General features: G+C 43.5%; 1 protein-coding gene across 1 annotated transcript in view; it reads right to left on the bottom strand.

The window, feature by feature from the left end:
• Window positions 1-10,341: 10,341 nt before the first annotated feature.
• Window positions 10,342-22,164, bottom strand: part of LOC149351444 (thyrotropin-releasing hormone receptor-like) — a 283,504-nt gene continuing 271,681 nt past the window's right edge. Inside the window, exon 2 of the mRNA XM_089577023.1 lies at window positions 10,342-16,405. Within this exon, the coding sequence (XP_089433149.1) occupies window positions 16,004-16,405 (402 nt within the window). The 3' untranslated portion in view covers window positions 10,342-16,003. The remainder of the gene's footprint in view (window positions 16,406-22,164) is intronic.

The raw sequence follows: 22,164 nt of genomic DNA, 5'->3' as shown, positions 1-22,164 counted from the left end.
CGAGTTGGTGGTGTAAAAGAACATGCAGATGCATTGGCTGCACATAAATCGACTAATCTAGCTGGCCACGGTAGAGACTGGAATTCTTGCTTCTCATCGTTACATTATTGTGATGTGTTGTTCAGACGCCAAACCAGGTTAACACAAGAGATTATGGAACCATTTCACATGAAGAAAAAACAATAATGCATGTCATGAAGCCGTCTGTATTCCTGCATGAGAGGGAGGTTCTATACCTTGACACCACGGAGCAACACATGCGTTTGGTTGTTGTTTTCTTGCTTGATTGTTGGCCGCATTTTCCTTATATTGTCTTGGCTCCTGTGTATAAACCTTCAGTTGTGAGTCGGCGATTGTCGTACGTTTCCTCTGCCTTCCGTCTTCGTCTTTCACGCTGGTTATCCTTTAAGAAATGTTTTGGGAGAAAATTAGTTTTTATTTCTTTCTTGATGATGTAGCCACTGCCGATGACTTCATGGGTGACGTGGGTTTTTGGACCGTCTGGCGTGGACAACGACATCGCCGGATTTTCCACCTCATGAGCTATATACTGCTATAGCATTAAAACATATGGAGCACTTCCGAACCACAGTGAGATGCAGCCGCAAAGGCTGTGATGGATCCGACTCTTCAGACGACGGCACTTGTGGCTGTCGTAGTGACGTACCCAGTGGGTCTGAATCAACAGCGACAGAAAAAAAAATTGGAGGGGACACCCAAGCTCCGCCATAAGGATATGACGTGATAGCGTAATGGGTTAATTCCCATATATGCAGACGGTCATTCCCTACATTCATAAATCCCTGGGAGTTGATGTGCGCTGCGTTGTTCGCCGCTCACCGCATGATTTCTGCGTCCCCGCACGGCCTTACTGCACCCGAACGAGACGAGCGGGAGGCGCTGCCATGGAGCGCTATCTGTTGAGGCAGTGGCGTACATTGTGAGGAGGAGGAGGGAGTGGTTTTAGTGGGCGCCGCCTGATGGCGCTACGTGCGCGCCAGTGAAGAGGAAAAGTAGCGGAAACGTACTTTGCTACTTGCTTAACTGCGACTTTCGTAATTTCCATGCTCATAATTACTAATATACACCACATTACATGTCTCTAAAGCACCCTTCTATGACAACGCCGTATTCACTAGACGCGCCTTTGTTCATTCTAAACCATCGAGCTGGCGTAGCGGAGTGGTTAGCGTGCTCGTCTCGCACTCCGGAGGCCCTTTTTTCGATTCCCCAACCCGACCAATTTTCTACTCAGTTTTATTTATCAATGCTTCTGAGATTTTTCGCTCACGGCCAACGCCGCCGACGCCGACAACAACAGCGGCTTTTCTGTGACACAGAGCCCTTAACGCTATCGCGTTAAAATTCGCAGGTAACCGACCAGCAGTAATGCAGATTTCTGCGCACTTTTGTTGAGATATAATTAGGAGGGCCATGAAGGCGGAAATTCTCCGGCGGCATCGGGATCGTCTGTGTGAAACCTCCACCTGCAAGGTTCTACTTAGCGGGATTTCCCTCTTTCCACCTGCCACCTGCCAACCGTCCCCATCCCTCTATAAACATGCAGGGGAGAGGGGCAGACGCCTTACGAAGAATGACAACGCAAAAATTAAGATGACCAAGAATTTCAAGATGACTCGGGCAACAGCAGGCCTACTTGCGAAATGAACAGCCTTCCGGGCAAAAATGCAAAAATGAGGTTTGAGGGAGCTATGCCTTGTTGCATTGCTCCCTAGGAGCAGCCTGGGACTCACAAGCCTGATCGGCGGCTCTGCTTGAAACAGCCACCTGGCGGTGCAGGTGGCTGGCGCATCGCTTAGCTGCGCCACTGCGCCAGTATCGGTATGATGACTCGACGAGATCTAACAATGTGACACATTTTTCGGAGTTGCATAGTGGGGACTGGAATAGATAAGGGAATGAAAGACAATTGACTCATAAGTGAAATAGAATGAGAATGGAAATGAATTCATTATTAAAATAGATTGCCGAGGGAAAAAATAAGGCTATCTTATTTACTCCGCATTGCTAAAGTTTATCGCTCCCTAGTTTTTATGCGGCTCCATGATGGTGATGATATACTATCTTTACGGATTACGTGCCATCGGAAAAAATTTATTGCGGCTCAGCCTCGCGACCCAGCCTTGCGGTATTATACCGGTCCTGATACCTTGAGCCTTTTAGGCGACTGGATTACTTGACTGCGCCGAAAAAAATTGGCAGTGACTTAGCTCTGGTTAAGCCTGGATATACAAGCGAAAAGCTGCAGTTGTGCTTTGTTTGACGTCATGGCTGTCGCAGTTCGCGCACAATGCACTGAGAGCACCACGATGACGGTGTAGGCAAGCGCGTTATATAGCCCTCCTTGCGCATGCGTAGTATTTGTGGTAAACACGCGGCTGCAACGAAAGATCAAACGGTGGTGAGGAGGCGAGCGCGCAGTAGTAGCGGCGGTGAGGAGACGGCGTGCATGCGCAGTAGCGCGTGGCTGCGCCGAAAGGTCAAGCGGCGGAGTCGGCGCGGCGGCGGCCACCTGTGCCGCTCGTGACGTCCCTCGGTTTCGCGCATGCTCAGCTGTGGCAAATCTTGGCTCCGGCGGCTCACCCGAAGCGTGGCTGTGGTGCGGGGAGTAAAGTTTTTCGCTTCAAAATTTCCCCCGTGCGCTTGCACCTCATAACCTTCTGTTCACATTATTTCATACTATTACACCAACCACGGGCAACATCCAGTCTTTCATGGCCCGAGACTAGCATAATTTGCCGTCATTCCTCAACAACTGATGAAAATATTCTGCTAATCGACTCCTCTGGTGATCCCATTCCTTCAGACCTTGTTGCTACAATTCTTAACCATTCATTTGCTGAGAACTTTTCTGTTACATCTGATGCACATATACCTACAACATATAATCACCACTATGAAACTATGTCGCCAATTTTATTTGATACTTTTGGTGTCATTAAACTTCTAGATAATCTCAATCTTCATTCAGCTCCAGGTTGTGATCTTATTGATGCTAAGGTTTTGAAAAACACTTCAGCCTATGTTTCCGTTATGCTAACAAAAATTTTCCAACAATCTTATGACCAATCTGTCCTACCAAAAGAGTAGAAAATTTGGAAGGTGATTCTAGTGAACAAGTCGGGCAGCAAAACATCTCCCCTCAACTATCGTCTCATCTCCCTTACTAGTACATGCTGCAGAATGCTCGAACATATAATTTTTACAAACCTTGTTAATTTTCTGGAATCAAACGCCTTCTTCTCATCAGCACAACATAGTTTTAGAAAATTTTATTCATGCGAGACACAACTAATATGTTTTGCACATGCATCACACCATATCCTTGACCAATCATCACAAGCTGACTGTATATTCTTAGATTTTAGTAAAGCTTTCGACAAGGTATGTCACAGACTCCTTTTATTAAAACTAAATAACCTTAATATTGACCCTAATCCACTGAAACGAATTGAGTGTTTTCTTCTTAATCACTCACATTTTGTAACCGCCAATGGTTTTAATTCCGGTTTTACAGGAGTGCATTCAGGCGTTCCCCAAGGCTCAGTTTTTGGGCCTCTTTTATTCTTAATCTACATCAACGATCTTCCATCTCTTGTTAACTCTCCTGTCCTCTTTTTGCGGAAGATTGCGTTATTTTCAGAGAAATAACCGATACTCACGACAACTGCCTACTCCAGGCTGACCCTACCACTGTAGCTAACTGGTGCAATAATTGGTCAATGCAACTAAACATTAAGAAGTGCAAAGTCATGCGTGTTTCAAGAAAATCTACTGCCTCGCTTTCGTATTATATTGATAACATGTCTTTTGAGGCTGTAGCATCATATAAATACCTTGGCGTTCATATCACTTCTAACCTAAGCTGGCCTCTTCATATCGAGCGCATAATCAACAAAGCTAATCGCATGCATGGTTACTTACGTCGCCATTTTTTCAACGTTCCTTCTTCTGTGAAACTTTTGCTGTATAAAACACTAATTCGTTCCAAACTGGAGTATGCATCAACAGTCTGGGACCCTCCTTATGATAGTCATATTACTGCTCTTGAGATAGTTCTGAATAACTCTGCGCGTTCCATCCTCACTAATTACAATCGCACTGCAAGCATAACTACTATGAAGTCTAGCCTTTCTCTTCCATCGCTGTCACTTCGTCGAAGAGTGTCTCGTATCGCATTATTTCACAACTTGTACCATCATCCTGTACTGTGCGATCGCCTTATCCCACAGCCATTTTATGTATCCCATCGTACTGACCATAATAATAAAGTCGGTTTAGTTTCTTCTAACACTCAATATTTTTCTCAGTCATTTTTGCTGCGGACCTCGTGTGACTGGAATCACTTTCCCATAGATATTACGGACATCAATAATTATGAGATGTTCTGCGAAGCTATAGCTAGCATTGTATACTCAGGTGCTATTTAATTTTATCTCTTTGCTGTGTTTTCTATTCTTATTCTTGTGTTTTTCCACTCCCCCTCTGTAATGCCTCTGGCCCTGAGGGGTATGATAAAAAAATAAATAAAATGAAACACCAACAATGAGCTGTAATTGTTATAGAACTCCGATTTCCCATCCATTTATCCCGTACAAATTTTTTTTTTCATACTATCCTAAATTTCTACTCTTAAACAAAGTTGCAGGTTGCCATGGTGCTTTCCTCTTGTCTTGAACACTTCATGGTTGTATTCCTATTAATCCTTTTATAAATGTGTAACGTTAAACAGCATGTTCCTTTTTGTTATAAATATGTTGATAGCCTTATCTGTAGCGTTGTGTAATTCTAGGTTCTGTACTCACTGAAGTTGCTGTAGGGGGCGCGGACCCTACGTAAAGCTTATGCCTAAGCGATTTGTGCCCGCTTCCTTACACCTATGATGTTAAATTACCCTGATTGATTGATTGATTGATTGATTGATTGATTGATTGATTGATTGATTGATTGATTGATTGATTGATTGATTGATTGATTGATTGATTGATTGATTGATTGATTATTCTTCGCCTGGCAGTGTCGGCTTCTGAGGCGAGAAATTCAGAATTGTGTCCTGTTCGCGTCTTTCGGTTTCCCTAGGGTGAACTTCAATGTTTTGTCATAATTGTTGTTTGCGTTCAACTTTACGGATGTGCACTTCCGTTCCCTGACTAAGTCATCGCTTATGTTCTCGATCATGCTCACGACGGCGTTGCTGAACACCTTATCCCGAATGCGCTGATACTACAGAAGGCAAAGTGATGCATGCCAGTTTTTTTCGCCCTCTTAATAACAGGTACAGAAGAGAATACCACAAACCCCTGGGCCACGCCAAGTGCGGGGCACTGTTTTTGCTTAGTGTGTGAGTGTGAGTGTGCGTGTCTTTTTTGGTGCCATCAGCACGAAACCCTGCTATAGGCCAGCAGGGTGATATGCTATCACCCTTCTACGTAATTTTGATGATAATTAATTTGCATGGCGCAAAGGCATCTGTGGCCGAGCAGTGTCATGACACAAGATGCTTTCGTCTACTCGAGGTGGGTTCAAAAACCAATTTCTCAAGTATTTCATCCCCGATATGCTGAGCACTAGGCGAGGGGAAAGTTTGTACCCATTGTACCATAGATGGGTACCCGGCGCCACTTGGGATCGAACCCCGCACCTACCTCATGCGAGATGGATGCTCAACTTGCTCGCCCACCGCTGCGGTCTTGCATGCGACTTTATACACCACCCTCACCCTTCGCGCCGCGAGCGAGCGCCAGGCGATGGGGTAGCCGGACAACCTGGCATTGCCCGCTACTGCTGTAAAAATGAAACTGAAACTTCTGAACTGCTTCCATAAGAGATGCAATATTCCTGAAGCAGTTCTGTGAGGAACAGATATTAAATCTTTATTTCTAATCACATCAATACCACGAGAAGAAATGAAGTCCAAATTGGTTTGACTGAAGCGGGGAGTGCGGTAGCTAAAATCAATATCTGCAACTATAGTGCAGGTACTTCATCTACGTTTTAAAAAAAAATTACGTTTATTTTTTTCCTAAGTAGCAGAACAGTTCATTTGACATATAAAGTGCTAGCCAGGCCAAGTGTTAACTTCTACAGTATACGCTATGTGTGCGTGCGATCGCCATGAGCAAGGGCCAAGGTTTAAATACTTACGGCTTGTGTAGTGCAGGAGCCTTGGCGTTTGTTCATAAAGGTTTTCTGGCGTAGAAGCGCTGCATGGCAGGCCCGTGCAAGAAATATTTGAGCATACTGGTAGCCGGGAAGACGAAGCCTCCTTCATAACAGCCTACGCGAAACATGCCTGGCATTCATTAAACGTGCTTACCGGAGAGGAGCTTCCTTTGTTCTGAGAACAGCCAAGCACAGAACTCAAATTAAAAAAAAAAAACTAGGCCTTGTTCTCTAGAGTTTTGCTTACTTATGTTTTGATGGGGTCATTAGTGCAAGATTTTATTTCGTATGAATGACCAACTGCCTGTGGGTCCAGCTTTGTTATTGATTCTGTATTTCTTGTTTGTGGGTCCCTTCTGCTTTGTCCGCGTTAAGAATTCGGAAATGGTGGAGGTGTCTGGGTGTCTAGACACTACGTGACACCGGGACTCTTTAAGAAATCTGTAGTGCTTTGCTGTTCAGAAAAACATGCAGTTCCATTTCGTGAAACACAGTGCAAACAACTTCATAGACGGTACATTTTATTGACACTTATAAAGCATGCGCAGAAAACACGGCACACAGTAACAGGGAACAGTTAGATGATAGGGCGCGCGCGGGATGGAACAAAGTTGGGACATATATCTCTTCTCGTTTAACAGCGAAGGTGGTCGCAATACCAGACTTACTGCTAGTTACTTTTAAAGTCACCATGTAGAGCCTGTATTCACTTTGTTCCTTGTGACATTTTACATTAGAGAGTAAGAAAATAACATAAATGAACAAAGCTGAAGTTTTACACCATATTCAGCTTGAGACAAGTGCTTTAACGTTGTAACCATGCTGGAGAGTGACAATAAAGGTTTGTTGTTTCTATGCACTTTTATTGTAATAAAGAGCTGCTGCCAGAAAAGCACGCACAATTTGAAGCATTAAGATGCCGTCGTTTAGTGTGAAATGGAAACACCAGTGTGTGTATATCTGTCGGGTGAGAAAGATAATCTTATCATAATTTTCGTAGCCATCAAAGTAATAACGAAGCCAAAAATGTTGAATGTGATTCGCAAACCACTTTGGCTGTGAAGCTGCACATGCTAATTCTTTTTTTCCCAGAAAGGCTTCCAGCAGCGTTTCTGCAAAAAGAAAAACATTTTCTGGGAATTTAATCCCACTCGAACCATTTCGCGCACATCGTCCGTGGATCCTGGCCTTTCTGAGCCAGCTTCTTTCTTTACCCAGCATGGTAGACGCATCTGAAAAACGTCCGTCCAACGTCAAACACCTGAAGCTAGCGCATTCATAGCCTTCTGATTGATGCACCAGAAGAATTTCCGGTTTTTACTCAAGAGAACAACGTGGTTGTGGGGGGTGCATTAGCAGTCCTTTTGCAAATAAAGCTTAGAAATAAAGTGAGTCACCTCTCGGGAGTCTTCACATTATGAGTTATCTGAGCATTGAATTAGAGGTAAAACCTCTTGCACAGGAACTACCGTTTATACGAAGTTAAAACAGGGAAAGGTGGCTGAACTGAATTGTACACGCTTCGACTTAATCTAATGAACCTGAGCAAATATCAAGACATATAAATTGTTCCTGAAAAATGCTGCAAACTTTAAGCATGTATATTGCGTATTTAGTGCTTTTGTTAAGATGCAGGGATTTCCTGCTGAGCTTTGGCATTCACTATGGGGCTGTTATCGTTAGAATACAACGTGTTGCACACGTCTCCACTTTAGAGTCACATCACGCGTATTATGCAAAAGGCAGGGTTCTTCCCTCATTTTCTGCACGCAGTGCATTTTCTCTATACACAGGGCCTCCGAAATCGTAGCAGATAAAGCAGTTTTAGAATCGCAGTGCCCTCCATTTCGCGGGGAAAAATGGCTGCAACTTTTCTGAATTCGCACATTCGGAGCCGGAGTCATTATTTTAGTGTTTTTAAACATGTTCACTGGCCAGACTGCTCCACTTTTTTCGTATTTGTTCTACTGAAACTCAATTGCACTGGGTAAAGTTTGAATTTTTCTGAGGGATTTCTCAAAGGTTCGTTCAGGTGAAAATAGCTTAAAAGACATTCCGTTGTATTCAGTTTTTCCAAGTCTTTTTGTTCATTTTGTTTCATTGTTTCATCAGAAACCTAAATTCAATTGTGAATCGCTGATCACGTGAAGTTAGAGAATCTTGCATTTTGTTCACTTGTATACTGTAATTCACAAGTAGACAGCTGTTTGTGCAAAAAATTCTCAACGCTACTTACGCGCCGCCAAGTAAAAGCAAAAAGATGTTTTGATTTTCGTGGCGAATTACTCTGTTTGCCAAGTTCAGCACATGTCTTGCGTTAGAAATTCTGTGGTTCTGGTTACAAATGCAGTGAATAGTGGGACTACGTTATGACGATATTAAATCGTTTTGCGTCATGTCTTCAGTTACCAATACTGCGAACTTCTTTGGCATTTTAAGCTTCACTTAGTGTGGGAAAGAAAAGAAATTTACTTTATTCCACTTCGGAAATAAGTTCACATTGACATACCGTTTACGGCATTATGCAGGGATATTTTGCTCGGTTCACTGACTGCACCTCGGCAAATGCTTGCTTTACAGCCAAAGAAAAACTTCTCGTTCCGTCTCAAGGACGACTTCACAAAGCAATCAAAATACTTTAGTGCGTGAATTCTACCGTATAGGAACGTTCAACGTTCATTCCCAGGAACGTTCAATGTTCCGTTGCCGTTAAGATCTTTTAAAACTGAAACCCGTGTATAATGGTGTATAATCGTATTGCGAAACAGAATGATCTTGTGGACATATTACTTACCCAACTTAGTTGTTTGGTGGAGCCTTTTTTTACCCGGCTCTTTTCTGGGCTTTATGCTGGTTAGTACTTCCGATTTATACAAATCATGCTTTCGTTTTTACTTGACGATTCTCTTTATAATCGTTGCACTTTACACTGTTTGCGTCAACGGCCCTTCAAAGAATTCCTATCCACGCAGTTTCTACCTCCACTCCGCCCGTATTATACTTTGACTCCAAGAGATATTTGCCATTATTAGTGAGCGAAATGCCTCTTTCTCGTTCCACCAAATTGCGTCGAAGCTGCACAATCAAGTTTTGCTCGTTAAAATCTTGTTCCTTGGAAAAGGTATATTTGTCGCGTCTGCTAACGGAAGTCTTCGATATGTACTGGGAATATAAAGCGCTGTTTCAATACTTGCAACGGTGCAGTTTAATTTTCGGATATCTTGCAAATGACACTGAAGAACTTTGACATAATTTGCACCGGAGTGCGACATCTGGCAAGAAATTATCATTGCGAGCCCTTTGATCTGATTTTCCTGATTAGAGAGAACAGCCCTGAGATAGCACGTATATTTATCCGTTATGTCCAGAACGCATTTGAGCCAAATGGCATTCTGAGTGAAGGATGCCTTAAAAGAAAGTCGCTTTATTGTTTGGTGTGCTGTTTCGCCGTTCCACTGCTTCAAATGCTTGAATCGGGAAAGAGCTCTTGCAGGCCTCAAGCACGCCGCCCATGCGCTTAAATGCCATTATGCTAGCGGACGAACACGCTACATGTCGGCCGTGCTGTAAATAGCCTTTGTAGAAAGTCTCCTTTATTTCTGTACCTACCTGACCCGAAAGACGCGGGTTCGATCACGACCGCGGCGGTCGAATTTCGATGGAGGAGAAACTCTAGAGGCCCGTGTACTGTGCGATGTCAGTGCATGTTAAAGAACCCCAGGTGGTCAAAATTTCCGGAGCCCTTCACTACGGCGTCCCTCATAGCCTGAGTCGCTTTGGGGCGTTAAACGCCCCATAAACTAAACTACTTCTTTACTTATCACTGAACTCAGCGTAATAGATATTAAGGAAGCCAACACTCACTGAAGCCAAGGGAAGCACAGGGGAATGTTTCTTCTTATTTGTTCTTAATTTTTGGCATTTAGCAATGGGAAAGTAGAAGTCTAATCATTTGGTTGGTTTAGGTTGGTTTATGGGGTTTAACGTCCCAAAGCGACTAAGGCTATGAGAGACGCCGTAGTGGAGGGCTCCGGAAATTTCGACCACCTGGGGTTCTTTAACGTGCACTGACATCGCACAGTACACGGGCCTCGAATTTCTCCTCCAAAGAAATTCAGCCGCCGCGGCCGGGATCGAACCCGCGTCTTTCGGGCCAGCAGCCGAGCACCATAGCCACTGAGCCACCGCGGCGGCTAAGTCTAATCATTTAATGGCTGAAATATATAATGAGTACCACTCCAAAAAGATATGCGGCCTCTCGATTCCGTATCCGGCTGCCGCTTCGAATCGGCGGATATTGGTTGGTCGGTTGGCCTCAAACAAAACTATCAAAGTCGAGTCGTCGTAACTTCTTCGCTACAATTTGTTTTGCGTCTAGCTGAAAACACGCCGTACGAGCTCGTTCACGACTGTAAGGAACTCACACCAGCCTGTATTGCTGCAGCGTCGCTTCTCCGCCTGCTGCTGTGCGAATCGCTGTGAATATTTTCATTTCATAATATGCTGAAGCCTCCGCACATTTGTTTTACAATTCGAAAAATGTCAGGCGCGCACTTAAAAGTATATGTTTCAAAGATATCACTGCTTGTTGTACATCAATGAAATGTTTGAAGTAACTATCACGCTTTCCTTCTGTTACATATGCGCCGTATAGAAAGACCTGCACAGCAGTCCCCATCAAGCGATATAAAAGCGATATTGGCACGGCATGTCAGGAGCAGCGATAAGTCCCATTGTAGTCACCAAACCTCATTTGGTGAAAGTTCTGGATGGCGTAATTGCAATTCTTGCTGACAGCAGGCACAAAAACGAAGGTGTCGAGAGAAATGCTGGCTCGTGCGAGTCACTTCTGCTATTTTAACACGTGGTCAAGAGTGGGCTGAATGGGGCTAATTTTGAGCTCTGCGTACAAAAAGTGCTAAAACTGAGGGCAATGCCACGAGAAATTCAGCGCTCAATGTCTGCAGTCGTCGAAGGCGTCAAGCTAACACAGCAGCAGCGTATCACCCTGTTTTTCATCACATCTGAAAGAGGGAACGCTACGCAACCTGCCCATTCTGGAGTATTAAATTCATCCGCTTCTCATTGTACGATGCAGGGAGCCACCAATCCTACCTCTCCAACACCAACGACTGCTGATCTCCGCATTTGTCACCCCTCTCTACTCATGCCACGCCTGTCACCCCACGCTTTCTGCTCCCAGCATGCCGCCTAAACCCGAAGAAGGCCCGTACACGACCTCCTCTCCCAGCACCTATGTCACTACTTCGGGAGAGTAGCCACCGTAACGTCGAATGGGAGAGATGCAGTCAGCGCGAGCCCTTTCGCGAATTCTGGTGCATGCCTGCACGTGCTGGACTGTACTTCGGAACTGCAAGGAACACTACGCTGTTAGCTGATTTCAATCCTTATGTAAAGGGCTTGAAATATGGCTTCGAAACCAAATTCGCAGGATTTTCACCTACAGTGTGCATGCGGCTTAAAGGTGGTACTTACTTTGCCTATATAAATGTTTAAACAAACTTTCAGTCAAACTGACAACCGACAAAGCCAACCACCTTTGCTTGTAAGGTCAGCAGAAACTGAGCGCGGAAAAGTCAGAATACTGCTCTGGGGTAGTATATCGTTGCGCGCTCTAGCACGCCGGTGCTAACCAATGAGTAACTTTCAGAAAACAATAAACGTTGGTAAGCTTATTTCAATTAGCCTTTTAAGTTTCACTACACTGCAGTTCCTACTTAAGCATTTCTTGCGCAGTTGCTGTAAGCACATACCGTGTGAAAAGCCATTTGAAACGGATGCTACAATGTTCATGGCAAGTTTTCAGCCATCATAACTACAGCGTGGGGTGATAGCAAAAGGATGTGCCGATAGCTAGGATGGGCCGATAGCTAGGATGGGCACGTAGATTTGACAAGGACAGAACTGCAGCTGGGTACCCCCGGACGACAGAAAGTGTACCGTTGGGAGGTGCTTTAAGTGTACATTTAAGTACATTTAAGTGTCCCTCAAGACACTCCACAGAAGCATCTGTATTGACAGCAAATAAGAGCTACCAACCGGTTTGGTAGCTGCTGCGTTCCGGAGTTGACGCATGGGTTATTAAGTTTCTTCGATGCATGGTTAAACTGTCTTGTGAAGACATGAAAAAACCTTGCTGGCATGCTTACTTCGGGGCCTGATTTAGAAGCTATATCAAAAATTAGGAATAATAGATAACGACAGACATTCTTATCTGAGTGAAAACGTATTCGATCTAGTTTCTGCGCTTATTCTGTTTTTCCTCCAGCAAACGGCTTATCGGTTTCAACAGGAAATTTCATGTTTGTGGCAAAGCTGCATGGAATTTCCCAGTTTCTCTCAAACGAGAAGAGATATGTGCGCTTCTCTGACACACAGCTTTCTCTGAAACCAAAATAATAGGTAAGCTCTGCATAAACGTGTTAAAAAATGCGCCAAGCAGTTTACGGTGAAGGGTTTGATTTCACCTGGACATTCAAAGCAATTGTATATTTTTTTAAGAAACTCGGCGCTAAGACGTCCCGCTGATTAGTTATCCGGTATTGCAAAATAATTTCTTTGCACTTTGCGAGATGTTTTATGACGAAAAAAAAAGTTTTCTGTAGCAATGCACAGTCATTCTCTTCACTGCAGATACAAACATGCTAAAGCGGCCGTTCGCTCTTTTTCAAACTAGCATGCTCTCGCGGTGATCGCTCACTTTCTGCATTCCATGAACTCGAAGCATTTGTCGCTGTCGCTTATTTACACAAGAGATAACATCAGGTTACATGCACATTTTATGCCTTTGAAAAGCGCGCAGGAAGTGGGTACTAGCACATACATGTAAGACGCTAAACACGATGCGTGAAAATCATTGGTCGCCACTGTTCAACTGCTCTTTACCCTGTGACTAAGACGACCGAATGTGTGAATTTTCTTCCCAGCAAAAATGAAAATGGAGTCTGTTTACGGCTTTTGGGCGCCAGAGTACTTTTTTTGTGATTACCTGTAACCAGAGGCAAACAAAACTGGGTGCTAAAAATGTAACTCCGCTTATGAGCGCAGTAGTGATAGGCGCAACTCGTTCAAGCGCCGCCGAGGGCCACGCGTCAATGCGTAAAATGTGAACAAGGCTACATTTTTGGTCGGGTTTGCACATAAATATTACACATTTGTTCGCCAGAGTTGTCCGAAAATGCATGGCGCAGATGTGAGCGACAGGTAAGATTCTGGAGCGGAGTTATTTGGGTCACTCTAGGCAGCGCTACAAACGTCATTAAAGTGCTTTGACATAATATTCAATCATGTCTTTATCTGAAATGCACAAACTAATGCTTTAACTTGCACTCGTGTACATCAGTCGTGTCCAGCACCCTTCGCGGCCCACGCTGCGAATGAGGGCTGACGCTGCATCAGTAAATACAAACCGTTATCGCTGCCAGGTTTTAGTCTCGAAAAGGGAAGAGAAGCATGTTGACTGCCGTATATTAAAATGATGGCTTAAAAGACGCAGCGCATTTGCCCGCTGGCTGTGCACACTTCCTGTTTCTACGGCATACTTGTGTGCCACCAGTTTCTAGCGCTGAGAAAAGAGTAAAATTCCTATGTAAAAATGCTCGCCGTCAAGAAATAAGAAAGATCTTCAACCCTCTTTATATGAGCCGATATTAACCAAGCGGCATGAGCTGAAGGCATTACATTTTTGCGGGTATAAATTGAATGTGCATTTCACTTGGCAGGAGTTACGGGCTTAACCTTAAACAGGAAAGCTTATGAGCTTGAGTTGAAAAGCCGCTTTGTGCATTTCAGATTACAAGCTTCCTTTTAACTGTGTTAATGTGTTTGGATATGTCCGCCGCTCTGGTAGAAGTGAACCCAACGACACCGATCAAAACTCTCGCAGACACATAAGCATTCTGGGAAACCTCATTTGAAGCATCTTGCATGCTCAAAATAGCTCAACAGGCTGACGCAAGAGCTTCGAAACGTTGTTAATATTTTCTGGAGAGCACCAACGACACAAAGCTTATGGAAAGTCACACACACAATACAACACATGTACCAAAGATGAGCTGGGCGCTCGGCGTAGATTATTTCGCGGATTCTGCGAATAATCATCCCTGCAAAGAGTGTGTTACACTGAAAGAACCATGGCCGGCTGGCAGAGATAGACTTGAAGCCGAGCAAACGGAGAAGTCTCCACATCATTAGCCAGATGTCCTGAGCAAACTTAGTGCGACGATCGCGCATAACATGGCCAGCGCTCAGAGTAGACCGCCTGCATTCCTTCTGCTAGCCGGCCGAGAATTACTGTATAACACGACGCGCAGATAGCCATACATTACAAAAGAGACAGTACCGAAAAAAAAAACGAAGTGCACTAAAAAACACGCGGCTGATCTTCATTCCGCATTCCTCGTGACGGTTACAATACATGCAAGAGTAACAAGTCCACGTAACGTGTAGGGGAAGAGGTGGTTTTGAGAGGATTAATGAAATAGGCTTCGTTCAGAGCGAAGATATTCTACCCACTACGAAATGCACGGGGCGTAATACGTTAGGAAATCACATGGCGGGGAGCAAAACAAACACAGCTCCTTTGGCGATTGCTTGCATCTGGAACAAGTCACCGTCATGCACACCCCTGACGCTGATGTTCTTCTATTTGACATTAAAGTCAAGTAAGGACAAACAAAAGTAGTTGGTGGAAGTGAGGAAAACATCTGTCTAATTCCAACTCATTCGACGAGGTCCATTCACGAAACCTTCTGTTTATGCAAATCGCGGACAACATTGCCCTTTGAAGAGCTGTGTGCCGAAACACCGGTAACACTTGGTTTCAAACGCAGCATGGTGACCTAGTGGGGCCTTTATAAGAATAGGCGCCAATAAACACCTCGCACGTTGTCTCCTGTCTTGGCGGAGGAAATGTCATATTGTGCACTTCGGTCGAGGTCCACTTATGACTACTTCACTCTGTTGTCCCTCGATGATATGAAGTAACAAACGAAGTATGCCTGATGAAAACTGCGCGGCACATCGCATGTCCCACGCGAGTTTAGCGCATGTGCTTGAAGCCTAAGCCACGAAACCCTGCAGTGCGGGTTAAAAAAGAACGGGTTGCACGATACCAGATGAAGAGAGATTTCCACCAATGGGATTGCTTTTCGTTCTCGAGACCGATAGGTGGAGGCCCCAGGGGAAGAGTGGTATGTGTGGCTGCGTCATGGAGTACGACAGAGGGCAGAATATAACGGTGTAGACGCTCACACGCGTTGAGTAACGCACGGGGAATGAACTCCGTAGCTGCTTTCCTTTGACGAGTGAGCCCGAACTTCTGCATCTGTCTGGAGAGCGTAGATACATGTCCTGGAATATACTACAGTTATCTTATTCTTGTGCGTTCGGTGCAGTCAAGCGCACAGTGTTGCTGCAACCTTAGAGCTTTTTTACAGGGCCCGTTATCCAAAGCAGCCACCTGTATATTGCTGCTAATCTGCCCCCAGAATGTGAAACGTGGTCTCCATGCAAAACTGTCGTCGCATATATAGGGCTCACGCATAGGCGGGAGGCGTGCCATTCCCTTGTTCACTTTCCAGCATCGCTTGCACGGCAATTCTCCGCACTCAGTGGCTTTGTTCCAAGCTCCTTTCCGGCAGCTGCTACCGTACTTGGTGATAGATGCTGTTGGTACTGCGTACACACCTTACAGCTTCCGGCTAGTTTACGTATAAGTGCAATGCAGGCGCTGGTCCACTGGCACTGCGCAACCCGCGTGATACGCTCACGCGGCTACGGGCCAGGCGTGGCCTTCGCCTTAGACCAGCTGGTGGCTTTGGTCTACGAGCGCGTTCTTGCTGGTGCTGCCCTTGCCAGCCGGCGCGACGATAGTGCTGCGGTTGAGGCGGACCGATCCGCCGCCCACGACGCTCGAGTAGGTCCCGGCCACAGTGCGCTCGGTTCCACCGCGGCTGTCTCGGGAGCCTTGCGCACCGCGGCAGCTGAGCATGCGCTTGAAGGCGCGTCGGAACTTGATAGACATGGCGTTGTACAGGATTGGATTGATGGCGCTGTTGATGAATATCATAGTCTTGCAGAACATCAGATACCACAGCTCCATGTAGCGCTTCTCGGCAAAAGAGTTGTAGACGAGCAGAACCCGGTACGGCAGCCAGAGGGTGGCGAATACGGCTACTACCACGAACAGCATCTTCACCACCTGCGGCAGAATAAAAGGAGAAACACAGAAACAAGCGTTACTACGAGCAGCACGAAACGTTGAGGTCGATAAGCCGTGCACTTGAGAAAAGAAAGCGTCTTATAACCATACTGTCTGGGTTTCACAGGACACGTTTGTGCTAAACGACCACCATACTGTCTTATGTGCCACAGTGACACTAGCCACATGCTTCGAACTCAACCGGCGGCCCCAGATTTTGCTTGCATTCCGGTCAAGCTTTGCTTCCATTCCTCCCGTTCATCACTGCGCAGTCACTATATACACGGCTTTTAATTTACTGATGCCATTATTCCCATAATTTTCGACTTGCTGCCATATTCCATGGAATTCGCAAAGAAAGCCGCATATAGTGAGGTGTTAGAATAAAATTATGAGAGGAAAAATCCTCTTTTTTTCATAGGAGCTATTATGCCATAAAAATCAATATTTTCTGAAAATGACTGCAAAGTTTTATTTATAAAAGTTTATTGAAGTCCTGCTAATGACAGCGCATGCCTTTTAGTCATTTAAGAATGCATGCAGTGAAATGTCCATCAATCCAGGATTGTATTTAGAGGGGACTTTAACCTTGCGGACATAGACTGGACTACAATGTATCGCACATAAGACGCTCCAGAAGTGTTAATAGACTTAATGCAAATTTCCACCTGCATCAACTTCTTACTTATCTAACTCACGCTCAAGGTACAATCAAATCTCCTGAAACCGATACTTCTCATTCATTTTCTTATAAGTCAAGCACAAGTGGGCATTATTGAAGCAATATCTGACCAAAGTCTGCTTGTGTGCACATTCACGCTTGCGTACTGCATTACTAGTCTGTCTATAGTAGAAAGCTTTTACGCAGCATGTAACTTATATGTCCCGTGGATTCGATTCGTCTTTAGAAATGGCTTCTGAGGAATCCACTGATGTAAATTCATTGTCAACTAATTTTAAAGGTATTGTCCTGCCCTATGTAACTGATTATATTTCAATGAAACAGAAATAACAGCATATTAGGAATCCGTGGGTAACACGTGAGTCATCCACCCTAAGCGGCGTGTAAAACGGCTTCGTCAGGATAACAAAAAATCCGAAACGTGCCACAATCTTCAAGTTAGTCTGCTCTTGTGGAGTGAAAGCGAAAAACTAAAATTTTCGAAACAATACTACTACTATGTGACGTCTCCTAACTTTCTGAAAAAGAGCCCACAAAATTCTAGAGACATATACATAGTACCCAGCCGACAACTAAACTAGCCAAACAAAGGACAACTACAGTGGCAGACAAATATAGCCATTTCTTTCAGCCGACTTTCATGAAAGACAGTTGTGCACCTACCCTCCCATCACCTTGCAGTTTCTCGGTCCTTGTTCTCTTAATAATAACGGACACCAAAATTGTCCTTATTCTCCTCAATATCAACACTGAAAAGCAAACGGCCTCGATGGAATTTCTAATGAATTTCTCAAAAATATGCTAACTGGTATATCAAATATTGACGCAGATTCCTTGTAAGTGACTAGCAAGTGCTGATGTACTGCATGACTGGAAAAATGCTAAAATAGTGCCGTTTGACAAGACAGGCGACAGAATAAATGTTGCTGACTTCAGGTCCGTATCACTCACTTGCACTTGATTCAAAATAGTACAGCATATCATTTTCAATGCATAACTGTGTTTCCGGAACGCGAAAACTTGCTATCGCCTCACCAGCACGGTTTTCGAGTCGGCGTTTCAGCCATCACTCAACAAATGGCGTTCGTGAGCTTCTTCTAAGTATTAAAAACGATTCTGATATTGACATGTTTTAACTTGACTTCTCTAAAACTTTTGTTTGCAGGACTCACACCTGGCTAATCAAACAATTAGACTACGCTATTGGCAATGAAAAAGTTCCTGCCTAGAAAACAGATTCTCTAACACATCGCTCTCAGTTTATGTTCGACTATATGCTATTTAGTGTTGTCCCTTTCACATCGGTGCTCAAGAGTGCTCGACTGTCGGCCAACCGCTGTTCCTGATCTTTATTAATGATATAACCAATAGTATAAGCACCAAAACTAATTTCTTCCTAGATGATTCCGTCATTTATAAAGAAATTAACAGCTTTAACGGCCACCTCGTTCTTGCTCAATTTCCTAACACGGAGCCGGTGGTGTCCGAGTGGCAAATGTCTATTAATGTCAGTAAGTCAGTCGAAATGACAATAAGAGGAAAAGCAACCCTCTAACTTTACCTGTTTCGCACACCTGCTTCGAAGGCTGATCAACAGTAGCATTAAGTAACGTCCAAGAATACATTGTATGTCTTTATTTGTTGATAAAATATTAGAAAGCACGCGTAACTGGCATTTCAACTAGTGTTACGCAAGCTATTATAATCTAAAAAACGCTTAAAGTTCACTGCAACAAAAATTAAGCTGCACACCTTCAAAGCATTTCCTAATCAATTCTGTTATATGGTAACAGAATTTCGTCTTTATATACATCAACTAATATAAACTTGAAGGCGTGCAGAGAAAAGCAGCAAGGGTTGATTCACAGCTAATATCGTCGTAGTGACCTCACGTGTCTTAGCTTGCTCAAGCCTTAACACGTCATCGACGATAGCAAAATAAGCTTGGCTAAAATTCGGCTTTATAATTTTGCATCGTCACTGTAAAATTGATATCACATGGCGCATTTCATATTGATAATCTAGAATGACACTATACCAACACGAGCATGCGCTAACGAAGTATTATTTTTCTAACAAGACATTCAGGTACTGATTCTTGCCCCGGTCATCACAAAATTGAATAAACTAAACCTATAAATAATAAAGGCAAATCCATTATCCGGCTTCTTTTAATGCTAAAGCGCATCACAAGGAATTTTTAAAGCTTCTTATGTTTGTTCCTAATTCTCTTTTATGCAACATTGAGAATATGTAATATTGAAATTCAATAGACATGTTATAGTTACATGACATTTCCCGCTTTTCTGCTGTGTACAATGTGCCCTTGCTATTGTTCATTTTATTCTGCGCTGCTTTATACTGCATTGTCTAGATTTTATTACTTGTAATTTGTTGAATTCTGTCACTTTTTTATTGGCATCACTCGCACGTGTAACATATTCGCGCAAAATACCTGTTTACGCCAGTCTGCTCGGCTCTTGGCCTAAAGTGGCACTATTTTAAAGAAAATGAAAATAAATAAAAATAATAGACACTCTGGCCCTGCTGACGCATCGCATAGCGCATAATATGCCTCACTATACGCTGAGAACTTGAGATGTATCTGCGAGTGTAAATGTTGGCATGCAAGATTATGAGAGCGTACGTAGACGCGGCAAGAATGTAAGACGCAGTTGGCGCCAACGTCGTGTTTGCACCGGGGATCCTGTGTTGGAAATGCTGCGATGACGAAAATCAACTGTTTTCGCCTTATCCTGGACAGCTAGGAGTGTTCTGCGCACGCAAAGGCTTTACATCAGAACTGCACCTTCGACACCACACGCACTCTCTAGTAAACTAGAGAGTGCGTGTGTATATATATATATATATATATATATATATATATATATATATATATATATATATATATGAAAGAAGCCAACAGCCACAGAAACCAAGTAGCACAAGAGATTTTTAATTTATTTATTTATTTTGTGGTGTTGATCAATTTAGAATATTACTGAATATGTTATATATATATATATTGTAAGGGTGGGTTTATTACGAGGTACTGGGGCGACGGGAACGGCGACGGCAACCGTCTGGGATCAGGTCGGCGGCGAAGCACACACAAACGTAGCGCTGGCAAAACTCGCGAGAGCACTGCTACCTCGTCTTCATCCTTTCAGATCATCAGACGTATCTTCTTTATCCTTACAATATATATATATATATATATATATATATATATATATATATATAGCATTATTAATAATCTGCAATTTGGACCCCCAGCTGTTAACTTTGTGTTATTCGTAACCTGCAATGGGGTCATCCGTGAGAAGAATTACAGTTGAAACATTTACTCTGAATGAGCTGGTGAGAACCTCCCTCGCACAGCGGGAGTAATTAGAAAACATTAATTCTTTATCTATTTAAAATATAATGAAACAATTCTACAGCCCCTGTTCCATTTTCGTTTAAACTACAGCCCGTTCTTCTCGGGCGATACCGCCATACCAGCGCAATACCAGAAGAAAAACAGTGCACGCTATTGCAAATCATTCATATTAGGCACACACGGGACCTGTTTTCAGTGCCCTTTATTTCCAACCTATTCACACCTCCCTCCTTAACATTTTGCTCAAACGTTTCACCGCGGTGGCAAGAAAAAACAGAACACTAATCTTATTGGGCGTTTATTAGATTTGGCATTGAATTATAATAACACACGTCAAGAAAAGGCACAGCATATTCCTTAGCGTGTCTCAACTACGCACATGGAATGTGGCTCCGCACACTGCTACCTTTACTAAACTCGTTAGAAACCCTGTAAAAGCTAGTGTATTATGTTTTGAATGGGCTTATTGCACATTCGTTATTTATTAACTTTATGCGTTTGACATCTCTCACACATTCACATTATGGAATATTTTAGCTTGTTTTTCGTAGTAAACATCTGCTGCAAATGAAGGCTAACATTTCGGCTGTATTATTATTTACGACGGCATTGATTATCGTATGTAATGCTCTGTTTTTGTTTTCTGCTTGCACTATTGATTTTTGTATTTTTGTTTGTGGAATGGACTGCCATTTCAGCAAAGGTGGAGGCCCATTGGAGGCGAATTTCTCTTTAAAATTCTTTCCTCTACTCCTGCCATGTATACGTGTATAGATGCGAATAAAGAAGCGATTCAAAATTGAATTCACATGACCATTCAATTCAGAGCGGCTGGTGGCAGTCGTGACCCAGATGATCGTTCAGTTTTTTTTTCGATTTTATACTGCTTTTATACTCCCATCCCCAGCCTCATTTACCTAGTGCCGCCGATACGTTCATATCTTTCCAAATGTTCCAAAGCACGAAGACAAGGGAAGAAGGGTTACACGGCTGCATTTTTGCTTATGTGTTTACAGACTGCTGCAAGCCCTTTCGGACCTTGTCAGGAGAGGCGACTGAATGCATTACAAATACGAAAAGCACTGAAAGAAATTGAAAACCTAAAACCGACGCCAGATGACGTCAATCTTGTACAGTCTAAATGTTACACGTGACTTAATGCCACCATAGGCAACGCATTCCAGTCAGTTACGGTGTGAGGGAAGAAGGAATATTTTAACACGTTAGTTGTGGCGGCGAATGGGGTCAGTGAATAAGAGTGACGATATCTCCCTGACCGTGTCGGAAAAAAATGCTGAACACGGGGATCTGGGCGCATTGACAGATTGTGATGGTTTCAAAGAAAAAGGAATCTTAATCTGCAAATTTTTCGTCTTACATGTAATATTTGAATCCTGTGTTCACGCACTGCGGCAGTTGGCGAGTCTGCTGAACGGTATTCAGAAGAAAATCAATCGAATAGCCTTGCGTTTAATTATTTCAAGTGCTTGATAGTTAGTTTTCATAAATTGGTTACGACCTACGCATGCGTATTCTAATTTAGAACTGATTAGTGATAAACAGGCTTAAAATGTTTGTCTGCAGATTCACTCTTCAGTGTATGTTTGGAGATAGCAATGGTGAATATTTTCCAGGAAGCACTGAGAAAAAAACGTTAATGTTAATTTTTTTGTTTACTTGACACATGAATTTTGC

The sequence above is a fragment of the Amblyomma mixtum genome, chromosome 3, assembly GCF_055824585.1.
Source record: "Amblyomma mixtum isolate Tamu chromosome 3, ASM5582458v1, whole genome shotgun sequence".
NCBI classification, from domain to species: Eukaryota; Metazoa; Arthropoda; class Arachnida; order Ixodida; family Ixodidae; genus Amblyomma; species Amblyomma mixtum.
This window is presented reverse-complemented; position numbering and strand designations above follow the sequence as displayed.